Raw genomic sequence first — 24,585 nt, 5'->3', positions numbered from 1 at the left:
TTTTCTAAAAGTGAGCCCAGCTCTCCGAGACGGGCGAAGCAGGCTTGCTGCTTGGGGATATCCGCCCAGTGGAGAGCTGAGCTGCGTGCTGAGCCGGGCCCGGGGGACTAAGGGACCCGGCCGTCAGCCTCCTGCAGGGCGGCTCAGATCTCCAGCGGATGCCGCGTGGTGATCAGCCTGTGCCCACAACGGGGGACAGGAAGAGGCACTGCGCCAAGGTTGCAGCGTGGGGCTCATCCTTGAAAGAGGCCCGCTGACTGAGATCACTGGTAGTAGTTTAAGGTCAACTCAGACGTTTCTGCACAGAGAAATGAGCAGAGCGGAAGCTGTTCTGTGCCAGCTCGCTGTTGTCATGGCTCTTGCTGTCCCATCCAGCCCTACAGTGAATAATTAGACCCTTGTGAATTTGTTTTCCTCAGTGTGCATTTGGTCCACATTTATTTTTTCCCTGTGACTTTGACTCATTGAAGCATTTCTTCCCCCAAGGGTCTGTTTAATGCTCATAAACACCAATTGTGCTTTTTACTCACAAAGAAGAGTATCCCCCTGAAGCTTAAGAGATCAGATGCGCTGGAAGCAACGAATTGTATGATCCCATCGGGAAAGAATCAAGGCGTGTCCAGCTTCCCGATAAACCCGGAACTTTCTAGAACACACTTCCTCCACTTTCCAGAAGTTGGAAAACTATTTTTTTGTTTTGTTAGACAATTAATAGTGGTTGCCTTTTTTCCAGGAACAAAGGTTTTGAGTTTGTTTTTTTTTTGCTGGCACTTACCTTGTTTCTCTGAGAAAGCAGGAGAAAGGCCACCGGATGCTCAGAGGCAAGGATCGCTGTTAATTACCAAGAAACGACATTTCTCCCTCTGGAAAGGCTCACCCATTACAAGCTGTCATCAGAAAGACAGGGCCTGGCCCAGGGAGAAGGCCGACTCAGGGACATCACAAGGTAATTTGCTTATTCTGGATTCATTAATTTTTTTGAGATTGAGCTTTGGTTGGAGGGAACACGAAGCCCGGCTCCTACACCGTGAAGCTCAGATGAACACCACTAACCAGAAGGTACACATTTCCGGCGGCATTTGCTTCTTGCGCTCAGAGATGCAACTATAACAAGGCTTGTCCACTGCCCGCCCCCAGGTCCTGCTGGGAGAGTTTATAGTGAGAAATCTAATATTAAAACTGCATCACGTGGGGGTCGGTTTATGCTGCCAGAGGCTGCATCTCAGTGGCCACCACTAGGGGACTCCAGAGTCCCTGTGCTCAGCCCAGTGGGAGCAGTTTCTGGTCTGTGGGAAATGAGGAGCTTGGTGTTTAGATTGCTTCCTTCCCTCTCTCCTTCCTCCGCAGCCCCCCAAACACACAACCATTGCTTCACCAATACACCCAAAGTCAGGCTAAAGTTACAGATAGCCCTGTTCACATCTGCAGCACTTATTTAGTATTTCACAGTCATTATCTTGTTACGCCTTAAAGCCGTTTTCGGATTAGGTCCCTGTTCCTTTGGTTTTATGGAAAGGAGCCCGCTCAGATCACTGAGCTCCACGCAAAGCCTGCCACTCACATTTTCATTGGTTTCTGCATTTACACACCGATTGTTTACAGCATCATGAGAGAAATTTGTTAGAGGTTCTGACCTTGCCTGCTGGGTACAGGGAAGCAGAAGTGGGCCCAACGACTTTCTTTTGATGGGATGACTGGAATCAGCGTAGGGGTTGATGAAGAATCTGGGGCCAAGCTGTTGGCCATGCATTTTCAGGTTATATAAACCAACCCCGAGCCTCCAGTTGAGGACCTCAATGCACAGAAGGGCAGATTGTATAAGCAGGATCCCAAGACTACTACCGATACTCAGAAGAACAGTAAAGAAATTAAGGAATTAGGGTTCTAGTCCATACGCTTTCTGTGGGATGCCATTGTTAGCTTAAGGCAGAGTTTATGGCTCTGTTTTGTGGAATGTTACAGATAAATGCAGATTGAACCTGCTTTGCTGTTAGGATGTATAACGTGTAAAGTTCAGATATGAGTGAAGACTTCAGTAAAAACAGACCATTTCTCTATTTTGAGAACAGATCATCTTCCCTAAAACACACCAGTGATTAGCCATTAACAGCAGAGGGTCAACAGGGTTATGATGAGTGGATCGTCAATTTTTTCCTCTCCTGCTAGAGTTACTGGGTCTGCAGTACTATGTCCACCGAGGGTTAGGCAGGTAGAGTATGGAGATGGACACCAGGTATTCACCTGATATTAAAAAAACAAGCACCGATGCTATGGGCCTTGCAAATGGCTCCCAAAGAAGAGGGGAAATTGCATTTTTATTAAAGCAATTTGTCAGGCTTCTTTTGAAAGGCTTAACTTCTTCCTCCTGGCTTGGCAATAAATAACCTGAAGTATTTAAATTAAACAATGTTTTAGAGCCATTTAAAAAGTGCTTTAGAGATAAATTTTAAGTAAATATTTGCAAATTTTACATACTTTAAGGAGTGTTTTTTAAGAATGTATTTATTGTTTCCTAAGGGCTTTTAAAATGCTAACTGGTTAGACTTCTTGGTGGGTAGATGTGAGAGGATAAGCCACACGGGCATGCTATTTCATGAAGCAAGGGGATGGTGTCAACAGTGAGTGAGGTTCAGTTTTCCATATTTTGCCATAAATAAGAATGTGAGGTCCCATTTAAAATGACCATTGACCCCACAGATATCCCACAGATATCCCACAGGATGGACATGCCTTACCTGTAGCTTCCACCATTCCTTCTAGGATGACCACAATTTCCAGTTCCTCTTTGGGCAGCTGGGCTTTGGAGATTTCCCAGAAAGGACTCTGTTGGTTAATTTCATGACTGATGATGAGCGGTGACACCAGAAACAGACGATCATCCCCGGTGTAGTACCCTACATTGATATCCGTCTGGTTCAAAGGGATGAACTCGCCCTCTGAGGTCTGTTTGGATTTGATCAACTTGGCTCTGATGGAAGCCTCCACGATGTGGGAATTCCTGAGATCCCCGACTCGAAACATCAGGCACAGTTTCCCATCCCGCATGGAGATCACCGCGTGGGTGGAAAACACAAGGGTCTCTGCCCTCTTCTTGGGTTGCGATATTTTTACAAACATGCATCCCACCATGAATGCATTGACAATGGACCCCAGCACAGACTGGACTAAGAGCAGAATAATTCCCTCCGGGCACTTGTCCGTGATGACCCGGTAGCCATAACCGATGGTGGTTTCTGTCTCTATTGAAAATAAAAAAGCAGAGACGAACCCGTTGAGGTTGGTGACGCAGGGAGTCCACGAGGGGTCCTCGATGTGGTCCATATCTCCTCGGATGTACGCGATTAGCCACCAGATCATCCCAAAAAAGAGCCACGTCACTGTGTAAACCATGACGAAAATCAACAGGTTGAACCTCCACTTGAGGTCCACCAAGGTGGTGAAGATGTCGGTCAGGTAGCGGTAGGTCTCCCGCACGTTGCCATGGTGGACGTTGCACTTCCCGTCTTTCCGCACGTACCTCTGGATTTTCCTTTTGGTCCGGTCTCGGCAGATGTGTCTTGGCAGGTCGTCCCTGGCCTGCTTAGGCAACTTTGGCTGGTGAATGGCCACAGGGCTCTCCACGTCCTGATCCATGGAGTCGCCCTCCAGGACGTTAGCTGGTGATTTGGAGAAAAGAAAAGAAAAACCAAATGAAATGCTGGCTCTTAGGAGATCATGGGAATCATGATATGTGGAAGGGAAACCAAATGCCATCTGTGTAGCTACTAACAGAGCAGATGAAGCCATTTTTATTTGGAGTCACCTGAACAGGCCTCTAGTTGACTTGGCCTCCTGAGCTCTGCGGTCTACCTTTGTGTAGGAACTTCACCACCCTTCCCAACAGACAGGGCCCCTTCTGTGACATTGTCTCCTTACCAGCAAGTTCTAAGAGTCTGCTCTTACCGCCAGATGTCTCCCCACGTCACCTGAGATGCTGGCATGGGAGCCACACTTTGGATAAAGAAATGATCGGATTCAGACAGTCTTTCTTCCACTTAGCAGATGCAGGCCCTTGGACATGCTATTTATTATTGATTGAATTGTGTCCCCCTTCCCCCACCTCACCATATCCATCTGTTGAAACCCTAACCCCTAATGGGACTGTATTTGGAGATGGGGCCTTTAAGGAGGTAAGTAAGGTTAAATGAGGTCATACGGGTGGGTCACTAATTCTATAGGGCTGGTGTCCTTATAAGAAGAGGAAGAGACCCCAGCCATGTGCACACAGAGGAAAGGACATGTGGGGGCAGTGAGAAGACAGCCATCTGTAAGCCAGGAAGAAAGGTCTTCCAGACCAACCAAAGTCACCAGAAACCAACCTTGCTGGTACCTCGATCTTAAATTCCCAGCCCCCAGAATTGTGAGAAAATAAATTTCTGTTGTTTAAGCCTCTCAGTTTGCGATACTCTGTCATGGCGCCCAAGTAGCCTAATACACTATCCAAATGCACTGAGCCTCAGTTTCCACCTTTACAAAGTGGTGATCAAGATGCGCAATTGATGGGGTGGTTATAAGGCTGGATGAAACCACATACCTGCCTGGAACAGACATGTAATAAGTACTCCTTTGTAATGAAGTGTTCCTTTGCTACTTTCCTTATGTTTAGGGCAAGAATTTTGAGCAAGCTCTTTAAATTGCCAGTCAAATTTCAGAGTTAAAAAAAAGTTCTGATTTTTGTTGGTTGATTCAATGCCAAGGTTAAAAAAGTGTGGGGACATCTCTCTCTTTTTAAGTGTTTACACATTTGACTTGGTTTCTGCCACATCACTGAATACCTGCTGTTTTGGCGTGTGGTTACTTTTTTCTGAAGGCCCTCATGATGATGCATTGGTATAAGCGTTAGTTACTGATGCATTAAGAAAACTCTTCTAGAATCTGAGTGCGAAGGGGAATTTGGAGCTGCTACTGTTATTACACAAATATAAACCGCCATATGAGGTGATTTGCTCAGCCAATAACTTTAAAGCTTTCTAAAGGGTCTATGAGCAGTTTCTTTTCCCAGGCTTTCCTCTGTGTCCCTCGACTTTGTCATGCGTCCTGCCCACGGCAACTACATTTCTTCGCCTTGGTTAAAGGAGAAAGGTGGTCAGTTGAGGGAACACTCATCTGGGTGAGAAAACAGCTGGGGATGGGACTTGAGTGCTACCAACTTAGTGTTAACTTTGTTCCTGGTTGGCTAGTTTCCTTAAAAATCAGTTGCATAGGTCTGTAGCGCAAGGAAGAGACAGCATCTGGTCTGTAGGGCAGGCTGTTGGGCTTGACAACTGTCACTTTTAGATCACTGCCCTCAATAGCCTTTCATTTGTGAAGGAGAAACCCCTCATCTCCTCCTTCTCCTTGTTCTTCTTCTTGTTCTTTTTGTTCTTCTCCTTCTCCTTCTCCTTCTCCTTGTTCTTGTTCTTGTTCTTGTTCTTGTTCTTGTTCTTGTTCTTGTTCTTGTTCTTGTTCTCCTTGTTCTTGTCCTTCTTTTTGCTGTTCTTCTTGTTCTTGTCATTCTTCTCCTTCTCCTTGTTCTTGTCCTTCTTCTTCTTCTTGTCCTTGTCCTTGTCCTTCTTCTCGTTCTTGTTGTTGTTGTTCTTCTTCTTGTTCTTGTCCTTGTTCTTCTTCTTATCCTTGTCCTTCTTCTTGTTGTTCTTGTTCTTCTCCTCCTCCTTCTTCTTGTTCTCCTTGTTCTTGTCCTTGTTCTTCTTGTCCTTGTTCTTGTTGTTGTTGTTGTTCTTCTTCTTATTCTCCTTGTTCTTGTCCTTCTTCTCCTTCTTGTTCTTGTTGTTGTGTTCTTCTTCTTGTCCTTGTTCTTATTCTTGTTCTTGTTCTTATTCTTGTTCTTGTCCTTCTCCACCCCCCTTCCTCCCCCAGCTGGCAAGAGGCCAAGAAGTTTGTGGTTTACTTGACTCCAGTTGCTTTCCTGGATTTTGGCTGAGAGTAAATGTGGGCATATGTGAAAAGGCAGATTCCCCCCACCCCTCCTCTTTTGTTTCTTTTCTCTCTCTCTCTCTCTCTTTTAGAAGGCTGATTGATTTGCATAGGCCTAGCTAAGGTGCAAAATAGCTTTGTGTCAAAATTTAACCTGAAAGTAATAATAGCAGGTGTCAGAGGGGGAGCTGGAGGGGCCGGTCACTGAGTCGCTGTAGTCCTGTTGCCGTTGCACTTTGGGTGCAGGGCTTGTGGGGGGGTATGGATGAAAGTTCTGGGGGGACTGTGCAGAGCGAGAAGAGAATATAGAAGACAGGGTCCTGGCAAGCAGTTCCATTAAGAAATCAGAGGTAGAGGAGTCAGAGGAGGTGCTAGAGGGATGAGAGAGGTGAGGAGAAGTAGGGCAGGATGGGGCAGGGAGCTGGGTGTGACCACATCTCAGGGGCAGACACGGAATGTTATTCAGCACAGGCTGTGGGGACCACTGGCTACCCACTTGCGAGAAAAATGATGAGTCTCTTCCTTATTTCTTATATCAGAATAAATTCCAAGTGAATTAAGAAAAACGACAGAAAGAGTACAGATGTATTTTTATAATTCTACAAGTGGGGAAAGCTTTCCTAACCATGATAGGAATCCAGAAACTATTTTAAAACACTGGTATTTTTGTCATTATAAAAATTTTAAATGTTTGTAAGAAAAGTAAGAAGACAAACCAGGAAAAATATTTGCAACACATAATATATACATTCCTGATTTATAAAAACAATAAATATTCCATAGAAAAAATTATGAAAGGAAATGAATAAGGAGTTTATAAGAGAAAAAATACACAGAGATAACAAGCAGATGGAAAGACTGTTCAACTAGGGCAAAGTAAAAGCAATGCAAATATAATAACATTTTTTTACCCTAAAGTTAGCAAAATTAAAAATAAACGACAAATGGGGAGTGTGTGTGTTGGGGAAGGTGGTGGAATTGCAAACTCATATGTATTATTGGAGGTGTCAGCTGGCAGTCTTTCTGGAGGGCAGGGAGGTAGTATTTATGATTTAGAAATGAGTAGATGTCTTGGATTAGGGTCTAGACATTTATTCTAAGGGAATAATTTCACAAATACTCATCAGTTATATACAGGGCTACATTGCAGCCTCTTTTATAGCTTTGAAAAAATTAGAAACAACCTAAATATCTATCAACAGAGCACTGGTTAAACGCATTGTTGCAGATATAATCAACGGCATACTATGCGGTCATGAAAAATGATTTTCCAATGTTTTAGGGTCTTCACCTCTTTGTGCAAAGATAACCTTCTTAATGAGGCCTACGTTTACCCCCCCCTTTGGAAATGGTAATCACTAGTTCTCAGGTCCCCCTTCTCATACTGCTGTGTAATTCTTCATAGCACTTTGCACCTTTCAGCATTTTTTACTCTTTACATATTTATTTTTTAAGTTTTTGTTGTCTGTTGACCACTGTGAAAAGAGAAGTTCCCTGAGGGCAGGGATCTATGTGTGTTTTATCCACAGATGGATCTCAGGCCCTGGAATAAGTGCCCAGTACACAGCACCTATTCATTGAATGAATGGGTCTGTGTTCATTGACTTGGCAGATCGCCCATGCCATAGCGCTAAGTGAAAAGGCAGAATAAGGAACATATAGTCCACTTTGCATATATTACCTTCTTGCAGTAATGTGTGTGTTTGTGAATGTGTGTGTGCAGAAGAATGTTTTCCAAAATGTTCATTTTGATCCATATCTGAGTTGTAAGTTCGTTGGTGTTTTTGCTTTTTTTGATTTTTCTATATTTAAATTTTCCCTTAATATGCTTCTATCATCTAAAAAATAAGTAGGAAACATGAAGCCATTTCTATTTTGAAAAACCAAAACAGATACTACATAGGGCTACTGAGTGATGTCCATTGGGCTTGGAAATTTGGATTCACTAGTGCATTGGGTTGAGTAACATCTCCTCCAAATTCATGTCCACCCTGAACCTCAGATTGTGATCTTATTTGGAAATAAGATCTTGCAGATGTAATTAATGAGGTCACACTGGACCCAAAATCCAACAGAACATCCTTATAAGAGACAGAAGGGGACATACAGAGACAAAGGAAGGCCATGTGAGGACACAGGCAGGGATTGGGGTGATGCTCTCACAAGCCAAAGGATTCATGGAGACACCAGAAGCTGAGAGGCAGGAAGGGTCCTCCCCAGAGCCTTCGTAGGGAGCACAAGCCTGTTGACATCTTGGTTTCAGACACTGACCTGTGAGAGAATGCATTTCTGTTGTTTTTAAGCCACCACTTTGTGTTCACTTGTGGTAGCCACAGGAAACTAATATAATTGGTGAGAGTGGGGTCCCTTGAGTGGTGGGTTCTAGAGTGAGGTCGAAGTGGGTGGAGGAGTGATTGGTCTGGGAGGGGGTGAGAGAGGGGACTGGGGTTGATGTGGTTAAATACCAAGAGCTGGAGGGATTGACGTAGAATGGATCGTGTGTGTAGTGCATGTGTGTATGTGTGTGTGTTTGATGGGTGTTTATAGAAGCTGGAGGAGTGTTGAGCACATCTACATGCAGAGAAGAAGCCAAAGGGGAGAGGCTGACACTGTAAGGAAGGGGCAGTGGTGGAGTGAGGTGCTGGATGGAGTGGAAGTCAATGTGAAGTGCTGTTAAGAGCAGAGATGGAGGGCAGGAAATACAGACAAAGGGATGAAGCTTTCTCCCAGAGAAGTAGGGATGAGACGGGGAGGGAGGAGACCGATGGGGGGGCATGTGGGAGACACTTTCCTCAGGCTTTGTGTCTTGAAGGAGCTTCATGTTGGCTCACTTTCCAGCGTGAATTTCAAGAAAACTGTATTCCAGCAGACTCCTTGAATTAAATCTGTGTCTAGCAATACAAATAGCGGAACTCGGCATAACCACAGACCAGGCAAGGCTTTCTCCACCTTTACGGGTCAGGAGAAGACATGTAAACAGGTATATGTACACCCATGTTCATAGCAGCATCGTAACAGCCAAAAGGTGTGCGCAACCCAAGTGTCCATGGACTGATGAGCAGATAAGTGCAATGTGGCCCATCCACACAGCGGAATATTCTTCAGCCTAAGAAGGATGGATATTCTGACACCTGTTAGAGCGTGAATGAACCTGAGGACATTCTGCTAAGTGACATAGCCAGACACGAGAGGACAGGTACTGCCAGACTCCGCTGATCTGAGGTATCTGAGGAGTCAAATTCATAGAGACAGAAAGCAGAATGGCAGTTGCCAGGGGCTGGGGGAGGGGAAGGGGGGTTAGTGTTTAATGGGGGTGAAGTTTCAGTTTGGGGAGATGAGGAAGTTCTGGAGATGGATGATAGTGATCGCTGCACCGAAGTAAGAATGTACTCAATGCTACAGAAGTATATATTTAAAAATAGTTAAAACGGTAAATTTTATGTTATGTGTATTTTATTACACTAAAAAATAAATTGTCTTAGGAAAAAAGAAAAGCATATATATTTTCTAAATAAGGGAAGATTAGCTTCCAAGAAGCTTCAGGAGAAGGTGTGCAGATGGCAGTGGATTCTGGGCTAAGATGCTGCAGACTGAGGTCAGGGCAGGGTTTCCCGTGATCATCTTTCCTGCGTGTTTTGTTACATGTTCCCATTTTACCACCAGGACACATTGAAGGACAACTCAGAGCTGTAGCTACAAGTGGTGCCTGAAGTGTAAAATCAGTAGTTTCCTTTTGCCCCGATGCTTGTCTTCTTGTTGAGTCCTTACCTGAAGATGTTCCCTCCTTGGGGACTGGTGGTGACGCTTGCCATTTATGTCTGATGTGTCCTGGGAAGGTGAGCTCGTTTGTTCTGTGCCTTGAGCTACTGTGACTATGGGAGACTATTATAATCAGAAATCCAGACAGACTGGAATTTGAAAGTCACAGGCGTGTGGAAGAATAGCTCCTCTGTCCCCTGGGAACAGGTGACAGTGATGAAAGGGCAAAGGGTCCTATTAAAATTTTAGCCTGAGGGCCTCACACTGTGAACCTGAATTTAGAACGTCTGGGACCCACTGGGAGGTCAGGAGACCAGGGGCTGCTCTGTGCGTGGGAGGTGGCTTGGGAGAGGTGCCATTTCATTGCTTAAAGGGAAGACATGACAGGTCACTTTGGGCTGGATGAAGGACGCTGACATTCGATATCCGCATTTCTCCTTCAAAGGTGATTTCAAGAATTAGGACAGTTGATAGAACCATTAGAACCTTTCGGACCACTGCGCACAGCTGTGGGTTGCCTCCTGCACAGGGTGCCCGGAGGAGGGGACCGAGTGGGCAGAAGGCCATCTGCGCTCTGCCCGCCAAGCCACGCGCCCTTCCCTGGCCTGAGTCTGCTCAGAGGACAGGCCACCTGTTGGGGTTTGCTCAAGGGCGCTGTAAGGGTGAGAGGAGTCCTGGAACCTCGGCATCATTCAGTTCCTTCTCCTCCACACGAACAAAGTGAGGCCCAAGAAGCCAACAGACTCGGCGGGAGGCGGGCCAGAGCTTTCCCGCCCCTCAGGAACCTTGGACTTGGTGGTTCCTTCTGGAGCCGGAATCCCTCCACGGCCTCATGACTGCAGGGTGGGGCTGGGTCGGCCAGATGGGGGTCCCCGCTCTGCTACCCACTAAGGGGGGTCCAAGAGCCACAGGTTCTTCATCTGCAAACAGGGCGAAATGCTGCCCTGCTGGGCTCACGGGAGAATGAAGCGATGTAACTCTCCTTGGTGCTCAGCCCGGAGACAAGGCGACGGGCAGGCCTGGGCGGGAACCCTGCTGTCCCGTCTGCGATGCGTGTGCATTCGTCCAGGCCGCGGGGTCTGAGTCTCAGTTTCCTCGATTGTAAAACCTACCTCGCGGGGTTACTGTGAGAAAGAAGTAAATCCTGCGAGCGCAGCACCTGGTACGTAGCAGACATTGAACAACTGGTAGCAATTACGACGGTGTCTGGGTCAAAGGCGGCGCGCGGTTTGTGGCTATAATAATCACTGTTTTTATAAGCTCAGCATTGTCCTGGAAACTGTGGGAAATTCAGAAGCAATCCAAGACACAGACGGGCGGACCCATCTGGAAACGAAGAGGCTGCTTGGTAGCACAGGACCCGCGCCGTGTCCCGTATCCAGGAGCAGGTGCCTTCAGCGCCGCGGCCATGAGACTGAGAACGTTCTGGCATGTCAGAGGCAAGGCGGCTGTGGCCGGACCGAGTAGCCACGGCATCCTGGAGGAGGTGGGACTGCCTGTGGCCCTGACGTGTGAACGGAGGAGAGCCAACCTTTCTGAACAGCTGCTAGGTGTCAAGTACTGGGCTGGGCACTGTAGCCACACGGGAAGCGTTGGCCCATCTTACAGACGAGGCAATGGAGGCCCGCAGGGCCCAGTCACTTGCTGAAGCTTATATGTCCGACATATGGCGGAAATAGGCCTACCTGGCCCGGCTTGGGAGCTCATGTTCTTTCTCTTCTGCTATTGCCGAGTGACAGGAAGAGTGTGTGTGTGTGTGTGTGTGTGTGCGCGCGCGCAGGGTGAGGATGAGTGGCCACGAGAAGGATCTCGCCTCACTGGCCCCAGTGGAGTGGAAGAAGGACAGCGCGTTTGAGGGGTCATGCCCGGGGCAAAGGTCAACCAGAGCGGGGAGGCGAAGGAAAGGCCCCTCTAGGGGCGAGCGTGTGGGATGGGAGCCTGGAGGTGGGAGAAGCTCTGGCGTCTTTTACAGAATCTTAAGCTGGGAAGAGGTGCCGCCGATCGAGGCCCTGCCCCGCGCCTGCGTGCGGCCCGGCGGCCTCGCTACCAGCGCCTGCTCGTCCCTCTCACCCCCTGCACCCTCTGCTCCTCCCGGCCCTCCCTGCAGGAGTATTGCCACCCCCCCGAATCTGTGAGGTGGGCGCATCCTTGGCTTGAGAAGGCGAACACCTTGGCCAGGGTTACGCCCGCAGCTAGAACCGGCCCAGGGCGTTGGGCTCTGAGTCTGCCGCCCTTTCCGTTAACCAGACAGGACAGAAAGGCAGACTCCCAGCCCAGCCGTGCTGAGCGATGATGAACCGTCCCTGAGAGTGGGAGTGCGGAGGGGCCACGGAAGAATGAAGAGCACAGATACCCCAGGGGCACCTGCAGGGAGGGCCGGGAGGAGCAGAGGGTGCAGGGGGTGAGAGGGACGAGCAGGCGCTGGTAGGGGGGAGGCCCCACTGGCAGGGCGGGTCCAGGGGATGCTGTTGGGCCTGGCAGCCAGGAGGCCACTGGTGACTCTGTAGAGAGTGGGCAGGGTGAAAGTCAGGCTGCAGGGCAAGAGGGGGACCATGGGCTGAAGCCGCAGGGGACATTTTGTCTGCTGGTGAAGGAGGGAGGTGGCAGGGTGCTCCTTCCGAATGAGGCGGGAAGGAGGCGGTGGGAAAGGAGCCATGGAAAGTTCTGGAAGGAAGTGAACAAAGTCTCTGGGGGTTGGGAAGGAATGAAATGCAAGGCTAAGCATTGCCTTCAGAAGATCAGCCCTTCCCGCCTGCTGACGGCACCGTGCAGGGAACAGCAAGGGTGACAAGGCCATGCCCAGCTCAGAACAGAGTCACTCTGGTCCTTTCTTCTTCCTGTCTATAGACTATGGTCATCCACCCTGGAGAGTCCATAGAATAGATCTGATTTCCAGAGGAGGAATGAGGGGGGAAGAGAGAGGTCAGAAAGGGGCTCTTAGCTCCTCGTAGAACTGAGACAGACATGAGACCCCCTTGCACAGGTTCTAGAATTGTGGGATGCCAAGCCTCCTGCGAGGGGTTTGCTTAGCTCTAGAGTGAGGGCAGGGGAAGCCCTTTCAGAGCAACCAGTCCCTCCCTGCATGATGGTCGTGACATCTCCTTGTCCATTTTCCGGGTGGGACTCGCTCCGACCGCATCACATCGTGGGTTTTCACGGCGGAGGAAAGAACACTCCCCCTCCCCTCCATTAGCCAGAGTTCCAATTTTAGACAAATGTTTCAGCCCGCTTCCCTCAGACCCCTTTCTGTTAAGAATTCTAGCAAGTGGAAAATTGAATTTCCTTTTCTCTGCTGTCCCTCTCCTGGGGTGACTGTGACTGGGTGAGAAAGAGAAGTGTCCTGGGTAATTCACTGTGAGCAGTGACCCTGTCATTGAGGGTTCAGGACAACTGACCCCACAATGAAGCACCTGTTGGACAGCATCACCTGCCACCAGCACAAAAGGGGGTGCTGTAGAGCCGGCTTTTGGGGTGTTTGCTCTGCTCTAGCAGGGTGTGTTTAATTTCACAAGGAAACAGCTATTTCCTCGCCTCATTTCCCACCTTGTCTTCACCTCTAACACACACTCCACAGGCATCGTGTTGTTTAATTTGCACCTGAAGTTGAAGAGCTGGCATTTTAAACAGACCAGCGCCGGCTTCCTCTTTGCCTATGAAGGCTCCTATCTTCTGAACGTATTTCAGTGGTTACACTAATTCCTGCATCAATAAAACAGAATTACTTTTACTGAGATGTGGTTTAAATTCCTAGTGAAACCTGATCGGAATGCAAAAGCCTTACAATTTGCACTTCATTAAGTCTGTGTGGTTCTGGAAAAATCTGCAGTTGGCATTTCAGGGTCTTTGAAGAGAAGTCAGCTCCCCACAGTCATTGTCTTAGCTCCCAAAAGTGGGCATTTCCCTACCCAGGGTTTTGTGGGGAGAAATGCACTGGATTTGGTTGGAAGATCCAAGTCTTCAGATACCCAATTGATCCCTTATCTTGGGCCTAACTTCCCCACCTCTCAGTGTCTCTCCTCTAAGGACTACTGGGTAGATGACTCACCCTACCAGCTTTCCCCCGATAAATACTCACTATGGAGGAGAGACAAAGATGTGAGAATCCTCAGACTCTCTGAGGCCCCCTCCAAGTCCAGGAGACTATAATTGGGGCTAGGTCCAGTGGCACGCTGGTAAAACTGCTTTACAGAAAGTTAAAACAAGCCAACAAACCAACAAACCAAGCCTTGATTTGAGCATTTGCCAATTTCTGTAGTGTAAAAACTCCCATTGTGGCTGATTTCAAGCTATCAACTGTTGACCAGCTCCCCAAATCCCCGAATATTTAACAATTACTTCTCATGAGCTGGTATCAACTCACTTCAACACAACCCTGGATCAAATCCTTCATCCTTGATGTGGGGGTGAAGGAACCCTGTTTTGCTGGGAGGTGGTGGGGAGTGACAGCTTCTTGAAGAGTTCTAGAATAAGTTAGCATATTAAGGATTCTGATTTATATATGTAATTGCTTAAATTTGTTTCTCCCAGAATTTCTCAAGCTCACTGAAGCTCAAGACAACCTATGCAGACCGAGGATCTGTAGGACACGTATCTGACATACAGAGTGCCCCCATGCCCAGGGTTTTGCTTTCCGAAGTTTTAGTTACCCATAGTCAACTGTGGTCTGAAAATATTAAATGGAAAGTTCCAGAAATAAACAATTCGTAAGTCTTAAATAGCGTGCCGTTCTGTAGTGTGATGACATCTTGTGCCATCCCGCTCTGTCGCTCTGTCTGCCTGGGACGTGAATCATGCCTTTGTCCATTGAATCCACGCTGTATACGCGACCCGCCCAATAGTCACTTAGTGGCCACCTCGGTTATCAGATCGGTTATCAGAGAGAGAGAGGCCACAGTCACATAACTTTTTTTATACTATATTATCATTATTCTATTTTATTATTAATAATTATTAATCTCTTACTGTGCTTAATTTATTCATTAAACTTTATCATAGGTGTGTATATAGGAAAAACACATATATATAGGGTTCAGTACTATCTGAGGTTCCAGGCAGCCACCAAGGGTCTCGGGACATACCCCCCACGGGTAAGGGGGCGACTTCATTTGGTTCAGTGGTTCCTGGAATGCGGTTGGGGGTTGGAGACTGTCAGGTCCCCATTTTTTCTTCTTCGCAGCTTGCTCAGGGCTGGCCCCCTGCGCTCGGTTTCCCTCCGACTCTCAGAGCCCCTGCTGCTCTGCACACCACCCCCGCACCCAGAGACGTGACTCAGTCAGCCGGCGGGAGCAGAGACGGGAGTGACATGTTACCCAAACGGGAAGGTTCTCTGACACAAATGGGAGGTTCTCTTAGTCTCTGTTGCTGGACTCAGAAGGTAGAAGGAAAGTAAAGATTTTAAAATAGAATCATCAGCAGAAAATGCGGACAGCCCAGGGCTGGGAATCCCCCGCAGACATTCGTGGTGCTTTTCCACCTTCTCCCAGTCCATTTTCCCCTCTGGGCTTGAGAAAAGAGTCACTCTATGCCCACGTGTTGTGCGGCGCCTCAGGTCGACAGGAGCCCCAAACCTTGGCACCCGGGCTTCGGACGTTTCTGTGAGCTCTGCTCCTCGCAGCTCTGGGCTGGGGTGCAGCTCTCAGCTGGGGTGCAGCTCTCAGCTTCGGCAGCTAGGGAGCTGGTGCCAAGGCCAATGCAGTATCCAGACTGGGCCCCATCCCAAAGGCTCAGTGCGAGACTCCCACTCTTCCAGAGGGCAAAGTGCGGGGGCTGTGGGAGGAAGGGGTGCCTAGAGCCTGAGGTGACCTGAAGTCTCTAACGTGGTTGGTTTGGTGGAACCCACGGCTGGAGGCAGAAGACAAAGGGCCACCTGCTCTCAGGCTTCGGCAGCTGGGGGATACACCACGTTGGGACGTCTTCCCAGGGCTGCTGCCCCCGTGGGGAGATGGAGGGAGGCGAGGGCACCGGGCAGGTGGATGCCCCCTCACCAGCCTGCTCACGTCCCGTCCACCTCTACAGTCTGCAGTGCCAACAGCGGTCCCGAAGCCAGGCTACCACACCTGGCAAACCATTAATAACTGGTGACTGTGATGAATGGCTCCAGGCATCCACCAGCTGCAGCATTTCATGGTGGCGGCCTGGAGGTACCTCGCTTAATAGTATTCTTATGCAAATCAGACATGAGGTGCCACGCTGGGCCCCTGCGGGTGACTGGTGACACCGAGTTTTACTTCTGTAATCACCTTCCCACCAATTACTTGGGTGCACAGTTTTGCTTCATGCTCTCGGATGTTCCCTCTTTTTCTTCAACATCCCCTTCCTGTGCTGGCCCGTCGGGGGGGGGGGGCGGGCGCCCAGCTTCCCTAGAAGGCACGGCCGGTTCTCTCTCTGAGGACCTCACTCCACGGCAGGGCCTGATGCCGGGACAAGACCCGTTCCCCTCGGCCTCTCTCGGGGTGGGTTTGCTGGAAGCGAAAGTCTCATCTGGGTCACAGGGGCCAGAGCCAGCTGGTCATGTGCCTACATTCACCGGCTCCTTGGGCGAGTCCTACTCCAACCTGCGGTACTTGGGGCAGTTCCTCGTCCGTCTTCTCCCAGCTTCGGCGACACGCTTCTCTTGCAAAATTAAGTGCGTCTGTCAAGTGGAGCAGAAAGTCAAGAGGGTGACTTCTCTGCAGTTCTCTGCCAGTATTTTTTGGTTTGTGTGTGTTTTTCTGGTGTCATTTTGCTAAAAGGAAAAACCGGTGTTCCCAGCAATAACCTTACATTTGGGAGGAATTTTGAGCAGCCCTGACCGTAACTGATCTCGAATTGAGTCTTCTGTGCAGGAAGGGGTCCGAGCCCAGGCAGAGGCTCTGGGCTGGTTCTCTGTCTACCAACCCATGAGCCCCAGACTGTTTCTGTAAAGAAGGGGGCAGATTACTGCACAGAGAGCCCGTTTAGCCCTACAAGGGCCCCAATGGGGGACTCAAGGCCGTTCTGGTCCTGGGTTTTTCAAGTCTCTATTTTAAGATGACTGTGAAGGCGCTGGGGCTGAGATGTAAGGACCTGTGACTGAGCGGCGCTTCTCATGGACGACCCCTTCGGCAGAAAGGGAGAAAATGCTCCCCTGCGGCGTGAGGAACTTCTGTTAGGGCTCAGCTCTCGGGGAAGTCTGGGCAGGAAGACTGTCCCAGGACAGTGGCTCCCAGGGCTTTCTGACACTATTTGTTCAATGTTCACATCAGGCTCTTTTTAAAATAGGAGACTGAGCTCTTTCTGATTCTCTGCTCACACAACTGGCAGGGGCCATGGTGACAGGTAGCCCTGGGGTACCTGTGACTCTCCATTTGGTGTTCTGTCTCTCCTGGGGCTGACTTATTAATAGCCCAGAGATTACGAATGGCCTGTGCTTCTGGCCCCTGTGGTTTGTCTGCCGCAATGCTGTGTGGGTTCCGTACACTTGGGATGTGGTCCTTTGAAAATTACATTTTCTGCTGCTTCTGCGCGCCTCCCCTGGGGCCCATTGGCACCGTGGTGCGCTTTGCTCAGCCTCCCCTTGAATCATTCCTGCCTTTCGCTTCTCCGGCAAAGGGTTCTTCGATTTCTTTTAAGGCACTTGATTGAATTCTCAATACAAGTACACACACTGAAGTAATTACATCTGTTCTTTTTTTTTTTTTAAAGGAAAAATAGAATTCTGGGCTCCTCTCTTGACTTGGCCTTGCCTGTGGAGCCCAGTGTTTGCAGATGATGTGGCCATAAAGAGTCATGCTTCATCCAGTTTTCCAATCCGGTTTTCAAGTCTTTATTTTAAGATGGCTGTGAATGAGCTTCTATCACAAGTTCAGAGAGGCTGGAGCTCCTAACCCTAAATCTAAATAATAAAACCTTCAATCTAATAGAATACAAAAATTAAATCTAATATTCCTTCTTATATCTTTTTCCCTGAGCCTGAAGAAATATTCCCGAAATGAATTCTCAGGTGGAGCAGGAGAGGTTTTGTGTGTCTGTTTCTCACAGGGCCCTGCGCTGACAGGGATGGTGCTCCTGAAAATAGAGCTTGATGGGTTATGTCAGCTAACTCTCCAGCACCACCTCTGATAATTTCCTGATCCCAGCATGGATGGGCCGATGGGTTCATTTTATCTGGGAAAATGAGTGACTTTTGCTGGAGAGAATTCTGCTGTTGTCACCAGAGGAGGGGACAAGAGCTCCCTGGTGTCTGTGATCTTGCAGATCTGCGCTGTCTAGTATGGCAGCCACTGGCCATGTGTGGCTGTTGAGCCTGATCCGAATCAAGATACGCTATAGGTCTACGGTAAACAGGGGTTTGAAGACGTAATGTGAAAAGTAATAATGTAAAATATCTCAATAGCTTTCATACTGACTACACATTAGAATGACAACATTCTATTTATAGTGGGTTAAATCAAAATCATTATTATGTTAATATCACCCATTTCTTTTTACTTTTAAATGTGCATAGTAGAAATGTTAAGATAAAACATGTGGCTGGCATTATATTTCCACTGGATAGGGCATTTATAGAACATCCAGAACTCAGCAATGCCCACTCCTTCCAGTGGGTGGAAGTGGACTTGGTAGTAAGGAGCAGCCAACTAGCCGGCCTAAAAACAAATGGTCGGCTATGGAAGGAGCTAAGTTAAGGGCCTTATAATTGGGAAAGAAATTAATAAGGGTTTGGAATTGAACAGAGCTAATTGAGAAAGGGTTGGGAGATTGCTGATGTATGTGTGTAGACAATGTTCCGCCTTCGTTTGGCCATTTAGCCAGGTCACTCAAACATGTGCTGACTCTCTGCACACCAGCAGCAATCCAACTTGTACCTTGTTGGAGAAGCTAGACATTGGTCGCATCTTATGTTGGTGCTGTGCACAGCAGGGGGTGGATACGGCTCATAGAATACACCTGCGAGTGGGAACAGTGAGCTGAGACCATGTAGTGTGTCTTTCGATTCAGGTGAATGTTTGTTTCATCTATTTACTTTTAATTTTTTGCCCTTTCAAAACTCCCCAGGGATTAAAAAAATAACAATAATTACCAGGCTGTGGCACCTAGTGCTGAAGGAATGAGTCATGGTCCCAGCCTCAAAGCTCTGGTGACATCACCTGTGTTGACAATCACACAGTCTGTCACCCCGCTCTATCCCTCCAAGTCAATTACTCCAGAGCGACTTGTCAAAGATGCTTGCTGGGACGACTCTGAAAGGCGTGTTGAAGTATGTGCAATGCTGTGACCATTAGTGACTCATCTCCCGTTGCCCTTCCCCAGGTGCCCACAAAGACTGTGAACTTCAAGAGTTACTAATGTTTGGTTTGAGCCTGCGCCTTGGTTTAGATCTTGGCCTGACCTGCTGGGGGGCCTCACTGCTGAAAGTATGGCTGGGAAGCTGATGAACATTCTGGTTCTTGCCTCTAGGTCTGTGATCGAGTCTCCTTCTTGGTGACTCCCTGACCTCCTCTCCTGCTTTCCCACTTCTGTGCTGGGTCCCCTGGGATTTGTCCACAGCCCGTTTCTCTTTTCACTCCTCACACCGGTGTTTATCTGGATTACTGCCGTTGTCCCCAAGTCCTTTTCTCAGGGAGCTTTCTCCAGTCGATTCAGTCATGTTCATGTCCTGCTTTAACTGTTCAGTGATTAAAGCTCCTTATCAGGGCTCCCCATGCCACCGGTGATATGACCTTGGCTTGCCCTCTGCCTGAATATCCACCTTCTCTTCACACTGAAGAGCTTAGGGTCCTGTGGCCCTTCCTGCTCATGTCCTTTTACATGACACTTCCATTGTCTTCCATCCCCCCTTCCCCCACCCCCCCCAACATACCTAAGTCCTCAGGACTCAGCTCACACTCCCCTACCCAGGGAGCTCCCACCCTGGTCGGTTCCTGTCCTCGCCACCCAGTGCCTGCCCCGAGGACAGTGCTCAGCACGTCCTATGACAGTGGCTGGCTTCCATGCCCCTCGCCCTGACAGACCCTGAACTCTCAAGGGTTAGCGGCCCTGTCTCAGTCATTTTCTCCACAGCCCAGTGTCAGAGGCGCAGTGAACGTTGCCTGAATGATAAGTTGGTGGACAGATGAAATCATATGAGTGTGTCTGTTTCCACACACGTCTGTAGAGGGACTGGTCACATGTCGGGCTGATTTTGTGTACCGAACAGAAAATGCAACACCTACTTTCCGTGGGGCAGCCACTGAAACCATGAAAAAGCTCAATTATTACCTTTGAATGTGGCCAGTACCACGTCTGTGTCCTTGGCCTCCACTATTATTCTTCCGTCCATAGGTGGTGTTAATCCTACAAAGCTTTTGTGGGGAGTGAAATGTTAGAAATTCATGAAGATGCTTTGAACTTTCGGCAGGAAAATCCAATTTCCCCCCAATCAATAAGGGCGTGCAGTGCCCTATAAATAATGGATGGCACGGATGCCCATCTTCCAGATGAAAGAACTTAGGGGACGTGACTAGGAAGCAATTCAGGTGACTTGGGACTCACTAGAAAGAGAAAGAACTAGATAGAGGTCCAACGAGCTAAAATGTCACATCAGGTTCTGAGCCACCCACCCACCAGCCCTGTCTTCCTGGGAGAGGGAAGAGGCGACGGGTGGCAGAACCGCCGTTCCAGAGCCTTTCACGACAGACTGTCCTACGCTTACAGTAATAACTCAAGTGAGAGAATTAAGTGGTTGCTGAACTAAGGGCCAGCAAAAAATAACTCAGGAGTCAGAAGCCCGGGCGTTTATCTCCTGGGCAATACTCTTCTAGACTAGAGGGCAGGCCGCCCAGTTCTTTTCTATAAGCTCCAGGGTTGAGCTGCAGCGCAGGGGACTTGGGTGATGGGTAGGAGGTGGGTGGCTAACACAGCAGCAGGTGTGCAGACGCCCGCTGGCTGGTCACGGGCATCTTTGCCCCGGGGAGAGATGGATGGGGGTGTGGGCGTTGGCATCCCTTTGAGGAAGGTGATTTGCACCAAGAGCAGCTCTGCTTGGGACACGGTTGAACACAGAATGAGCGCGTGTAAATAAGGCCGGGAAAACACCAGTATAACCCGAGGACGCATCCTCTCCCCGCGGGCGGGACGGGGCACCGTGCCGGGGCCCTGCAGGAGCTGCTAATAAATACACAGGGCTGGATGTGTCACCGGGCAGTGTGAGGTGGGCTTTTATAGCATCCGTGCCTGGAATCCAGCTCTAACTCTCTGTGCTGTGGAGACAGAGTAGAGCTGCAGGGCTGTCCTGGCCTCTTTCCAAGAGGATTTAGACTCCAGCATAAAGGGAGGCTCACCATATTGCAGGGAGCTAAGAAAGTGATGTTTGTGGGTCATAATCCTAAGTGACTTCGACTTTAATAGCTTAAGGATTGAATCTAACAGATGCTGGAGGGTGAAAAATGGCCTGAGTGTGTCCTGTAGCTGCAAGGATGTGATCCCCTGAGGCACACGGGGAACACTGCCTTCGCTGGGAACCAGAGTCCCAGAGTTCGAGACATTTGGCAAAGGGCATTAAACCCACCTGCCCGACCATTTGCAGAGAGCGCTCTGAACCAGTGCAAACTGATCACCGGTAGGACATTGTTTTAGGAGAGGGAAGGGCTGGGCTAGAAAGTCACAGATCTGAGCCTTCACCTGTGGGATAAAACACTTGGATTCATGTGCTGAGACAAGTTTGCTTTTTTTATTGGTAGCAGAGCACAGACGCCCACATCCATGCAATGGTTTTATTAGAAACTAGAACTTGGAAAGAACTGAAAGGCTGCCTATGGTGTGCTTTTGTTACATGCTCAACAAAGCCCTTGTTATGGGATTAGGGTTAATAAAATTAACAAAACTAACTACGAAGCTTCTGAACTGAGAGAAATCTACTTGTATTTGGGTTTCATGATATCCCTGAAGATGCCACTGAACATTTAAGGAGAGAACACGTTGAGAACACGTTGGGGGAAACTGCTTAAGCAAGTCCAAGGAAAAACAAGACAGAGCCGGACACACAACAAGGATGCAGTAACATTTGCCTTCAACCCCACAGCAATCTGCTAATCGTCCCGTCTCTCATCGGAACTCTCACCTAAAAGAAGTCCTGGACCGGATGTGTCACCGGCTGGGTGAGATGGAGCTCACAGAGGTGGCTGTGGTGCGGGCGGTCCTGGACCACTGGGTGCTTTATTAGCAAAATGCGGCAGGCAGGTGCTACCGCTGAGTGAGCTGGGCCTTGCTCCCTCTGGGCCTTGCTCCCTCTGGGCCTTGCTCCCTCTGGGCCTTGCTCCCTTCTGGGCCTTGCTCCCTCTGGGCCTTGTTCCCATCTCGGCCTTGCTCCCTTCTGGGCCTTGCTCCCTTCTGGGCCTTGCTCCCTTCTGGGCCTTGCTCCCTCTGGGCCTTGCTCCCATCTGGGCCTTGCTCCCATCTGGGCCGAGGCAGTGCTGGACCCCGAGAGTGGGGAAGGCGGCGCAGGGAGCGCTGTGATGACCACGTGCCCATTTCCACGCTGACACATGGGAGCGCCCTGGGCGCGAGGCAGCCCCACAGCCATGTTTGCGGTGAGTCTGTGCGTGCCCAGCGCGGCTGGGAGTGCGAGCAGCTGTTTGGCTGAGCAGATCCAGCTGCAGACGGGAATCCAGCCGTCCGGGGACAGTCCAACTCCAAGGACGGTCTCCCCGGTAAATGTAATAACAGGAGGGGCCCGACTAAAAGCAATTCAGCTACTAAGTGCCGAGTTGATAAGTGTGGTTGTGGCTCCTTTTAAAACACGTCCTCCCAAGTCCCCACCAGAAGGGGCGATGATGCGGGAAAACGATGAACGCGTCGCAGACCTCTGCATTGTGCGCCCTCTCACTAGTATGAGGCCTTTGAAGACTGGAACCGGGTTTTCTTGAGGTCTGCACCCTCAGGTCCCAGCGCAGTGTGACATGGTAAGTCCCCAGTGTGTTCTTGGTGGAGGGAGGGAGGGAGGGGGACATTTCTGCTGTGTGAACAGGACGTATCGAATTCAAAAGAATATTACCACAGTGAGGATGGGCAGAGGTGGAAGCGAGCTACAATGCACAGCAACCTCGATCCTTCGCGAATTCAGCCCCTCCTTTAATGGCTACTGAGAGCCATGCTACTTGAAGGAGACCCCCCAGGAGTCTCAGGGGTGCGTCACTCGCTAGGTGGGAAGCAGAGAAGCACTGCCCCGTGGGGCGGGTATCTCTGTGTCCTCACCAGACCGTGGGCGCCCGAGTCCGCACCGTCGGAGGCCCCTTCTTGGGAATCTCCAGGATACGTTGCCCTGGTTCATCCTGAGAGACTCTGCTCAAAGCGGAGTGGGCCAGAGAAACAAGTCTGAGGTCCCCACAGATCAGCAGGAGACCCACTTATGAATCCAAGAAAAAAAGTTTGTATGTAACTGGCTTAGGTGATTGAAAGTCAAGATAAATAGCATTTCCTAACGCCATGGAAGGAACAGAATCCCATCAAGGAGAGGTAACATCAAAAGCAACTGGGCCGACTTTCATGGTCCCCGGCTCTATTTCTAGGATATCTGTGCTCAGTGGCATAATGCAAATAAAAAATACACCAACAAGCGCTCCAAGGCGCTCACAGAAGGCAAGAGAAAGCTGTGCTCTGGGGACAGAAGGCGCTTTCTTGAGATGTTTTTTCTTTGTTATCTAAGTCTTGCAAATCTTCAAAAGCTGCCGGAGAGCCTTTCATCAGAGGTTGAAAGTCTTTTTTTTTTTTTTTTTTTTTTAGCAAAACCAAAAAAGAAGAGCAGGAGGCGGCCAGGTTATCTTGAAAACAAACACAGTGGCTTTAGAGACGCAGACCTGTACGCAGGAAGGACAGAGGGGCCTGACCGGCCACGGTTCAGAGACTTGTAACTGTGGGACCTGTGTGGTCCGGGCGGCTGTTCTCCGGGAGGGTGGGCAGCGCTGAATGCAATGCTCGCAGGGCTGGTTTCAGGGCTGGGTGCAGTAGGACCCTCTCCTGCGAGGCTGCTTGGGCACACTGATCGCCTACCTACCACTTCTTAAACCTCCACTCTGGGGCCTGTCTCCAGTACTTGACAGGGGACAGGGCCCTTCTGGAGACAGGTGCGTTGCCACTAGGCTAGAACGGGATGGGTGCGGGACAGAAGGCATGGGGGTGGGTAACATAGTAACCGCCTGGGGTTTTGGCAAGATTTCGATCGTGCACTTACTCTGTGAGATCCCATTGTGGTCCATCTGGAGCAGACATCAGGAGAAATGGTAAGTGGGCCCCGTAAACTTTGATAGTAGAAATAGGACGGGATGCCCTGGGTGCGAGAAGTCGATAGGGGGCATTCTGATGAGACCTGGGCAGCGGAAGCCATCAACAGGGCACATGGCACTGGGGGAACTGAGGAGGGCTCCCCAGGAAGGAAGGGGCACGCTTCGCCTGCTTCTGAGTTGCACCCAAGGAAGTGAAGACCGAATCTAGACCAATGGGGTGCAACTCTTAGGAGGCCAACTCTGATGTTCTGAGGGTCTCCCCACCCCCCACGTACCACATCTTAGCGCTGAACCTCGTTATCTGGTAGCTTTAAGAACTGTGGGACACGCATCTTTGTCCAGGTGAGAAAGAAGGGACTTTGAAGAATTCAGGCTCCTTTGTCCTGGCCCCAGAGAAACCCCTGGTGCATGCCACCATTCCTGCTCTCACACTGGCTTCCAAATCTACGAATGACAACACAGGCGGGGTAGGAGGGTCCAAAGAGAGTGGAGTTGTGGTGTGTGAGACCTGCAAGGGACTGCGGAACCTTCTAGTTCAAATCCTACTCTTCACAGAGAAGGAAGCGAGCAGAGCAGATGAGTGACCTATCCAGGGGAGAGGCTGGGCCACCCCTCCGCCCCTCGCCGCCTCCCAGCCAAGGCGAGAAGGAAGGTC

General features: G+C 49.5%; 1 protein-coding gene across 2 annotated transcripts in view; it reads right to left on the bottom strand.

Moving 5' to 3' along the window:
* Positions 1–24,585, bottom strand: part of KCNJ6 (potassium inwardly rectifying channel subfamily J member 6) — a 136,733-nt gene that overhangs the window by 21,837 nt on the left and 90,311 nt on the right. For both annotated transcript variants that reach the window (XM_081138955.1, XM_081138956.1), the window contains exon 3: positions 2,736–3,656. In XM_081138955.1, coding sequence (XP_080995081.1) covers positions 2,736–3,656 — 921 coding nt within the window. The remainder of the gene's footprint in view (positions 1–2,735; positions 3,657–24,585) is intronic.

Source organism: Miniopterus schreibersii (genome assembly GCF_964146895.1).
Source record: "Miniopterus schreibersii genome assembly, chromosome: 5".
Classification (NCBI taxonomy): Eukaryota; Metazoa; Chordata; class Mammalia; order Chiroptera; family Miniopteridae; genus Miniopterus; species Miniopterus schreibersii.
Note: the sequence above shows the minus strand (reverse complement) of the source record. Positions and strands in the feature narration are given on the sequence as shown.